Genomic DNA, 10,570 nt, shown 5'->3' with positions numbered 1-10,570 from the left:
CGGCTGGTCTACTCAGGAGGCGGCCCGGGAGGTGGGTTATTCCCCCTTCCTATAAAGCAGGGGGGGGTGGTGTCACAGTACTGGGAGGGGTTTTTGGTTGTTGAATGTGGTTTGGAGAAACGGATGCATTTCCACTTGTAAAACATCTGGCTAAAACATCTCAGACCAGCTCCTGATGTGGTTTAAGGGTTTGGCTTTAAATGCGTCTTAAATGTGGATGCGCCCCATCCAGGGTTAATCCAGAAACTCAGGCTGCATGAAACAACCAGGTGTAAACGAGGTGAATGTGTGTCAGATGTGGGTTGGAGGTGGAACCTGCAGGAAGCTACACCTCCAGGAGGAGAGGTCCTGGAGGACTGTCGCCCTAAAGGTTTGAGTTTGAGAGTGGAGATCACAGGGCTGGAGTGTTGCTTTAGGCCAGGATGGCTGATTTGATGGGATTAAAGAAGAGGTAAAAAAAGTACCAGATCCTCTTTGAAACTCATGTGGGGTGGAGAACTGTTCTAAAGACCTCTTCAAGAACCTTGTTTAAGGAGGTTACATGAGGAAGAACTGTTTAATCAGCAAGCAAATACGCAAATAAAAGAGCTCTTTGGGTTTGAGCAAAAGGGTTCTTTGACATGTAACTGTAAGGGAACCCTTTTCTGGTGCCACTGTAGATAGAAACCTATTAAACAGTTCTATAAAGAACCATCTGCAAAAGGTTTTTCTTGTGTATGAAGAACCACGTAACCAAACAAAGAACTTTTTAATTTTTTAAAACATTTAAATGTTTGTCACTGAGCTTCGAGATTCAAGAACAATTGCCTTTACTAAAGAACCCTTGAAGAACCCTTTTAAAAGGGTGTATCAGGGTAAATAACCAGTTTAACATTAACATAAATTTAGCAAAAAAGTTCTTAAACCTGTAACAAGTGTTATCTAGAACCATTTTATAAGATTTTTGAGGAACCATGTACAGTCTCTCCATATCTCCAGCATAGAAATAATTACTAAGCAAAGAACCACTGAAGCTTCCCAGTGTCTCTCTGATGTGTCATGGTTCTAAATATACATTCTGCCCTAACTAAAGAACCCTTGAAGAACCCTGATTGTTAAGATTGCATAAAACTATAGAAATAGTTAACTTTACTAAAAAGAACTCTGAGGAACCCTCATTTTAAGGGTTGATTCCTAACAATCAAGGTCTTTAGATGGTTCTTGGTTTGGAAAAAACCTTACGTCACGTTAAGGTTCTTGAAATTTTAGAAAGGTTCTTAAAAAAAGTCCCTAAAAAAGTTGTTTAAGAAAAGAAAAGGCATCTCTCTAAAGACTCGTTTCTGGGTCAGCTTCATTTCTAAGAGTGCTGTGGACAGTATACCATTAAATCAAGCCCTGACCACAGTGCTCGTCATCTACAAACGTCTGAAGAACGTCTGTGTGTATGTGTGTGGTGTTGCGGTTCTCCTACCCCTGCTGAAGACGACGCTCTCGTAGGGGATTTTGTTCCTTGTCTCTAAGCTGGAGCAGTTCCAGCGATGGCCCCTGAACTGGTGCTGGCACTCGTGGATGGCGATCTGGATGCCCTGGATGGCCGAAGCCGTGACGTCCGGGTTCCTCATGCACACGTCCAGCTGTTTCCGCGTCAGACCCGGCAGGGTCAAGCACACCGTGTTAGCGTTCAGGATGGGGTCAAAGGGTATCTTCAGCTTCAAAATCTCGTTTGAATCTGCCCTAAACAAGATAAACACATAAACAGACAGACAGACAGACAGATCAATAGACAGACTGGAAAAATGTCCCACACCCCAAGACTACGATGTTCAGCCAATGAAAAAGAAATGCTCAGTGACCGGCACCCTCAGGGTAACTATTTATGAGTATTTATTTGAGCTGAGTTGATTCAACACCAATGAACACTTGAATCTAATAATGATTCACTGAATTGAACTGAATAAAGAGTTGAATAAACCCGGTTCAATAGCGTACAGTTCAACATTGTACTTCAGCTATTGTTCAACTACCCAGAAACTGAGCATAATCTTCAATATATCCAATTTATTCATCTCTCCATCTTCTAAAACCTTCTGCTATTTCCAGATTTACATAAACAGAAGACAAAAAGGAAGCCTCAGCTTTTCACTCTGCTCTCAGTCTTACCAGACACCACTATACGGCATAAATGCCAGTATTCCCAGTGCTCCCCTCCTACACCTAGTTTATCTGACCAGTCCTTCATTAAAGTCGATCAGGTGAGTCGCTGGTGGATCGGAAGAAATCCATACACTGTTAAAAGTATAAGATCCTCAAGGAACTTTTGGAGGTTCTTCAGTTTTAATCTGTGGAGGATCCTCTTAAGGTGTTCTGTGAAAGGGTTTTTAGAAGAAAAGGTTCCTTGAAGGTACCTTAAAGCACCTTAAGAGGTTCTTTCACAGTTTCAGAGTTTCTAAAGAACCTCCGAATATTCCTCAAGGATATTATACTTTTTACAGTGTACAGTGTCTGGAGCTCACAGAGAAGATTTTGGGTATAACATAGTGGACATTTGCGATTCACTTTCTGTCAGGGTTCTAAAAAAGAGGGTTCTTGAGTAAAGGTAATGCTGCTATACAGAACCATGAGAACTAAAAGAACCACTTGAATGCTTTACTTTGGCCTGGTTCTTCTATATGAAAAAAAATATGGTTGTGGGGTTTCAATCCTTCTAGAATGCTTTCATCTCCCTTTTTTCTCTGATAGTGAAAACCCATTCATGTACATATCTAAAATTTTAAATATAAAAAAATACAATTTCTGAAAATGTATCAAAGCATATAGCTAAAAGTGAAAGTTTTTATTGCTTTAAATGTATTATTTTTTATTACTTTATGTTTATTTGAGTTTATTCTGATGTTATATAGAGTTAATTACAAGTAGACACTCACTGACCACTGACTTTCTGTTTATGTGGGTTTATTCTAATGTTATATAGAGTTAATTACAGGTAGACACTCTCACTGACCACAGACTTTATGTTTATTTGGGTTTATTCTAATGTTATATAGAGTTAATTACAGGTAGACACTCCCACTGACCACTGACTTTATGTTTATTAGGGTTTATTCTAATGTTATATAGAGTTAATTACAGGTAGACACTCTCACTGACCACTGATTTTATGCTTATTTGGGTTTTTACTCTAATGTTATATAGAGTTAATTACAGGTAGGCACTTTTGAGTTGTATGTTATTTTAATGAGTACTTTGAATAGTACAGTGTAATAAAGTGTGCCTTTAAGAAAGGCAGTACTATATGTTAACCCCTCCATATACATACACTATATGTCCAAATGTTTGTGGACACCACTTCTAAAGAATGCATTCAGCTACTTTGAGCTGCCCCCATTGCTGACACAGATGTGCAAATGCACACACACAGACTGTGTCTCTGTAGAAAAGTTAATAAAAATAATATTTTGATGAAAATATATTAAATATATTCTATGACTAAAAAGAGAGATTTTCTTACTTTAAAATGATTGTTTTACTTATTTTAACTTTTGACTTTTATCAAAACAAACAGAAGCTAAAACTGCATGTGAAGAACTGTATTGATGACATTTGAAAAAAAATGTTTACTATTTGTAAAGTGTTACATAATTATGTAATTACCACAAATTCCTCCTGCATGCCAGTGCAAGTCTAATGCATTCGGATTGTGCCGGAGCTTCTTATAAGGAAGGATGTCAGTTTATTTCTAGGCAATGAGGCAGGTAAATACACATCACATATATTTAAATGCTCGGTCACTTTTAATGAGTCATGTGAAAACACTGTGCACTACAATAGATCTACTAGATCGGACAAGATAAGAAGAAGCTACAGCTCATTGCAGCCTTCGCTGCAGAGAGCCAACTAATGAACCTGGCATTAAACGCTGCCCATGACTCATCTACCTTCATTCAGAAGGCCCAGAACACAGCGTTCTGTCAAATTAGAGAGAAAAACTCAGGTGGCATTAAGGAAACGCATACCAAGCACACCTGAAACAGGTCCTCTGTGACAGTAGCGTAAGGTGCCCTGGAGTTAAATCCAGCACTGGCTCTACAGAGAGCGCCTTCTCAGCAGGTTCCCGGTGCTCTTCTGCGCCTACAACTCAAACTGTGGTCACCAGAGCCGGCCTGCATTGATCCTTATCTGTTCATACCTCACCAGCAGACCCCCAACGCCATGAGTGTGTGTTTGAATATCCCCTACAACTAGCACTTAACACTACCACTTCCCCCACACGTCTCAGACACCTTCAGGAGCTGAAGGCCAACTTCATGCAGTTTCTGAGAGTCTGTCTTACTTACGGTACGAAGGCTTACGAGTACGGTACGAGTTTACAGCGAGTCGAGAGTCGCTAAACCTGTTTTATAAAGGCAGATCAAACTTAAAGGTGCTTATATCTGTGTTATAAACACCAGGACTGTCTATAACCTCCACCAGCATGATATTTTACATGTTTATAAGAGTGTGAGATTTTATTTAAATGCATTAAATGCAAAAATAAGGTTAATTCTGCCTTTCTGTTTCTCTGGAGGAAAAAAAAACGATGGTATGAAGAAGGTTTTTCAATCTCTCTTATAAAAATGGTTCTCAACAGAACCGAAAATGCATCTTCTATAACAGTGCTCACAGATCCCTTCTGTAAAATCTGAAACATTGAGCAATTTTTAAGAGTTAACAGCTCTGAGCTTGGACATGTGGTTCTTGCTGTTCATTTCTAAAATACATTTTTTTATTATATAGCTTTTAAACTTTCTTACAGTTCTTAAGAAACTCACAAACTGTTCTTTAAAGAACCGTCCAATTGGTTCTTCCGTGGCATCGCTCTGATTATTAAGAATAATTTTTAATAAAGGAAAGAAATGTGATGTTTATTTTTATATTTTGTAGATATTACTGTTCTTACAGAACAATCTGAAGCACCCAGCAAACTGCATTTCACTACGTCCCTAGGAGAACTCCTTATGGTTCTTTTATATATTAAAGACAACGGTTCTGTATAGAGAACAGTGACAGCTGAAAGGCCGACCTCAGTGCTTTAATGCTTTAACTTTGCCTGGTTCTTCTCTATAATGGAAAACTCCTGGATGTGATTTTTCGAATCATCTAGAACTGTTTCATATCACCAAAATAAAAGTTTGTTGTAAATTATACTTTTATATTATACAAATATACTTTTTTATAAACTATACAGAAACATTTTAGATAACTTATTAGTGCACATATCTGAAGTGTTACATTTTAAGTATTTAATAAAATCTATTTTAACTTTTTTAAAGGTTTTATTACTTTAGAATTGTACAATTTCTCTACTGTTTTTAATAAAAACAACTTAAACAACAAAGAATTTGTAAATAGAATGTAAATAAATTGAAAGAAATTACAAATATTCAAAAATTACATTTCTAAATGTTTAACAAACTTTTTATATGTGTAACTTTACATCACTTTACAACATTAAAAGGGGGTTTTTCTAGGGTTTTTTAGTAAAGCAATGGTTCTACACAATGAGACAACTATGAGAACTCAAAGAACCATTTGCATGTATTTTTGCTTGTTTGAATGGCTTGACATAGAACCCTTTTAATGATTTTTTCTTTAGAGAACCAACAAGGTTCCACTATTGTGATAAACAGTGCTATGCAGAACCTTTTTGCAATGAATTCTTTCTATAGAGAACCAACAAAAAGTCCCACCACTACTGTGGTATCGAGTTATAGCTTATATATATATATATATATATATATATATATATATATATATATACATAAGTACATATATATATTAAAAAATACATAAGCTATAACTCTAATATATATATATATAGATGCAGAGAACCTAAAGAAAATATTCTATATGGCACTATAAGGGTTCTACTATTGTGGTCTTCAGCCATACTGAACACTTCTATAGAGCACTAATGGGTTCTATAGCGTCTTATAGTTCTATGGAGAACTTTCTAAAACCATAGGCAGTACCAAAGGGTTCTACTCTCGTGATACTCAGTCCTATTTAGAACCTTTTTTATTGTTATACATTACACCAAAGAGTTCCACCTTAACTTATTGAACCTAGAGAGAACCCAACCTGTTCTGCTAGTGTGGTTCTTCGTTCTATGGAGAACCATATGTTCTTAAAGTGACATGAATGGGTTAACTAATGTACTCTACTGTTGTTATTGTTATTATTAGTATTAGTGTTAGTAGTAGTACCGGACCGATGTGAGAGCAGTATCGCTGCCCCGGTACAGACGATATATCCGCCCAGCTCGCGCTGAAAGTTGTGTAAAGCTCGCGCTGAAGCAGGTGTGTGTAAAGCCAGTAAAACAGCGTTTACCTGAGAGCGAGACTGGAGACCACCATCCACAGCGCGAGGAGGCGCAGAGCGAGGAGTCCCATCCTGACCAGCGTTTCCCAACACACGCGCTCACACACACACACTCTTCCGCGCGCGCTCTGTGGCTGCTTCTGGGTAGGAGCTGGACCTCAGCTGTCCGGAGAGCGCGAGAGAGAAGGAGAGAGAGCGCGCGAGAAACTCATCCACGGAGTTCAGGTGGACCCTGCTGCCGCTGCTCTACCTGTGAGCGTGCGTGCGTGCGTATGTTTGTGTGTGTGTGTGTGTGTGTGTGTGCGTGCTGCGCGCGGAGCTGCTGTACATCGCTCTGGAGAGTCTCGAGCGCTTCTGCTGTGTGGATCCATCAACACTGAAACACACACTCAACTCTGCCAGCCCACCTCTGCGTCACACACACACACAGCCACACGCGAGCGCGCGCTAGGGTTAAAAGCACGCGTCGAGCCCGCGCAGGTAAGAGCGCTTACACTCTCACGCGCTTCGCTGTGGAGGAGATTTCCAGAACTTCTGCCTCAACTTCAGAACTTCAGAACCTGAACCAACACGTACCATACGGGCCTTCTACCAGAACTCCAGAACCTGTATCATAACTCTAGAACCTGACCTATAACTTGTATCATAACTCTAGAACCTGTATTATAACTTGCATCATACTTCTAGAACCTGTATTATAATTTGTATCATAAATCCAGAACCTATACTATAACTTGTATCATAACTCTAGAACCTGTACTATAGCTTGTTGCATACATCTAGAACCTGTATTATAACTTGTATCATAACTCTAGAACCTGTATTATAACTTGCATCATACTTCTAGAACCTGTATTATAATTTGTATCATAAATCCAGAACCTATACTATAACTTGGATCATAACTCTAGAACCTGTACTATAGCTTGTTGCATACATCTAGAACCTGTATTATAACTTGTATCATAACTCTAGAACCTGTACTAGAACTTGAATTATACATATGAAGCCTGTACTATAACTTGTATCATAACTCTAGAACCTGACCTATAACTTGCATCATACCTCTAGAATCTGTACTATAACTTGTATCATAACTCTAGAACCTGTACTATAGCTTGCAACATACATCTAGAACCTGTACTATAACTTGTGTCATACATCTAGAGTCTGTATTATAACTTGTATCAGAACTCTAGAACCTGTACTATAGCTTGTTGCATACATCTAGAACCTGTATTATAACTTGTATCATAACTCTAGAACCTGTACTAGAACTTGAATTATACATATGGAGCCTGTACTATAACTTGTATCATAACTCTAGAACCTGACCTATAACTTGCATCATACCTCTAGAACCCGTACTATAACGTATATCATAACTCTAGAACCTGTACTATAACTTGCATCATACTTCAGGAACCTGTATTATAATTTGTATCATAAATCATAACTCTAGAACCTGTACTATAGCTTGCACCATACATGTAGAACCTGTACTATAACTTGTGTCATACATCTAGAGTCTGTATTATAACTTGTATCATAACTCTAATACCTGTACTTTAACTTGTGTCATACCTCTAGAACCTGTATTATAACTTGCATCATAACTCCGGAACCTGTACTATAACTTGTTGCATACATCTAGAACCTGTATTATAACTTGTATCATAACTCTAATACCTGTACTATAACTTGTATCATAACTCTAATACCTGTACTATAACTTGTGTCATACATCTAGAACCTGTACTATGACTTGCTTCATACCTCTAGATTCTGAACTATAACTTGTATCATAACTCTAGAACCTGTATTATAACTTGTATAATAACTCTAGAACGTGTACTTTAATGTGTATCATAACTCCAGAACCTGTACTATAACTTGCATCATATTTCTAGAACCTGTATTATAATTTGTATCATAAATCCAGAACCTATACTATAACTTGTAGCATACATCTAGAACTTGTTTTATAACTTGTATCATAACTCTAATACCTGTACTATAACTTGTGTCATACATCTAGAACCTGTATTATAACTTGTATCATAACTTCAGAACCTATACTATAACTTGTATCATAACTCTAATACCTGTACTATAACTTGCTTCATACATCTAGAACCTGTATTATAACTTGTATCATACCTCTAGAACCTGTACTATAACATGTATAACAGTTACTGCCACTTTGCCACTTTATTTTATTCACAGAATTTATACACTTGCACATATTTATTCTGTCTTTTTCTGTTTGATATTTTATTTATATTTAATAGAGTGTTTATTTATATTTTATAGAATTCTTATTTATTATTACATAAACGGTTAACTTTAACAACTGCAATTTCCCTACTGGGATTAATAAAGTATTTCTGATTTAATTATAGGAACCTGTATATTAATTCATACTAGAACCTTTACTATAATTTGTGTTTTAACTCTTGAGTCTGTACTATGACTTGTATCATAACTATAGAACCTGTACTGTAACTTGTATCATAACTCTAGAGCCTATACTATAACTTGTGTCTTATCTCCAGAACCTGTACTATAACTTGTATTACTGGAGAACCTGTACATTAATGTGTACTTTAGCTGAACTTAACTGAACTTGTATCATAACTCTAAAACCCCTCCTATAATTTGTATCAACTCCAGGACTCTAGAACTCTAGAACATGACATGTCATAATTTGTACTTCTATCATAACTTGTAAGTTAACTTCTGCCATGACTGGAGAACCTGTACCATAACATGTGTCTTAACTCCAGAACCAGCACTATAACTGGTATTGCTGGAGACCCGGTACATCAATGCGTATAACTCTACAACCTGTACTATAACTTTTATCATAACATTGTACCATAAAATGTATCATATCTCCATAACCTCAATCATAATATTTACCATAACTGGACAACACATATTGTACATTAGCTTTTATCATGACTCCTAAACCGTAATGTATACCATAACTGAACTTGTGTCATAAATCCAGAACTTGTACGTTTATATGTATCGTAACTCAAGAACCTGTACTTTAATGCATACCATTTAATGCATACCACAGAACCACAACTGGACCAATATCATAACTTGAATCATAACCAAACTTGTATCACAAATCCAGAACCTGTATGACCTGTAAGACTCCAGAACTCCAGAACTATAACTCCAGCAGCAGCATACTGACCTTTTGTGTTGTGACCAGGCTGCAAAGTCGAGGGATTTGTGATATTTAAAACTAAAATCAAAGAATTCAAAATTTAATTTCTGTACTTTATGAAGTATATATATATATATATATATATATATATATATATACTTAATTTCATATGTGTGCGATAACTCTGGTGCAATAATTTCCTATATTTGTAATCTCAGGTATTACCACTATGCCACTTTACTATATTCATTTAATTCATATAATTCACGTGTATTTATATATATATATATATATATATATATATATATATATATATATATATATATATATATATATAATTAGTTTTTCTCTCTTTGTTTTTAAATGAATTTTTATAGAGTGTTTATTTTTAAAGTATTTATTTATTCTTGCACGATTGGTTGCAACTGTAACAACTGCAATTGGATAAATAAAGTATTTCTGATTCTGGTTCTGAAGGAACTGTGTTGACCTGCACTGGCTGGATAAAGACAGCAGTTGAATAAGAGATTCTAGACCTTTGCTCAGCAGTGATTGGAGGAGAAAATGAAGTGGGCTCAGGAGCGATGTAGAGCCCGTTGGGACCGGAACATAATGATAGGCTGGACTTTTTTTCCACTGTTAGGAAAGTTCCCGCCATGATTCAAAGAAGGTTGTTTGGATTTTGTCAGAATTGCTCACGAGAGCCCCCTAGTGGCATGGGCTCCTGGATTCACGCCCATAAACGGATTGGGTGATCTGGACTTGTATGAGTTATGTGTTGTGTTATCTTGGCTCCTCTCATCGTGGTTGTCATTTTGAGTCCTGGTTCCTTAACTTGTACGAGATCTTCTATAATCACTTACCCTATGTGATGTATCAGGAGCTGTTAGCGAGTGTTTCCAGCTCACATTTTGGTTCTTTGGTTCTTTGTTAATGGTTCTCTGAAGGAGGTTAAGTTTTGGGTCTTGGTTCCTCTGAGTGGTTCTGATCTTAAGGAGTTTTTGAAACCATTTTGATAATTGGTTTCTCTTAGTGATGTTTTTTGTGCTCTTA

General features: G+C 36.9%; 1 protein-coding gene across 1 annotated transcript in view; it reads right to left on the bottom strand.

Moving 5' to 3' along the window:
- Positions 1-6,407, bottom strand: part of wnt10a (wingless-type MMTV integration site family, member 10a) — a 34,058-nt gene extending 27,651 nt beyond the window's left edge. The window contains exons 1-2 of the mRNA XM_072684975.1: positions 6,346-6,407; positions 1,451-1,713 (exon numbers count right to left, since the gene is read on the bottom strand). Coding sequence (XP_072541076.1) covers positions 1,451-1,713; positions 6,346-6,407 — 325 coding nt within the window. The remainder of the gene's footprint in view (positions 1-1,450; positions 1,714-6,345) is intronic.
- Positions 6,408-10,570: the final 4,163 nt, after the last annotated feature.

Source organism: Salminus brasiliensis, chromosome 8 (assembly GCF_030463535.1).
Source record: "Salminus brasiliensis chromosome 8, fSalBra1.hap2, whole genome shotgun sequence".
In the NCBI taxonomy this organism is placed as follows: Eukaryota; Metazoa; Chordata; class Actinopteri; order Characiformes; family Bryconidae; genus Salminus; species Salminus brasiliensis.
Note: the sequence above shows the minus strand (reverse complement) of the source record. Positions and strands in the feature narration are given on the sequence as shown.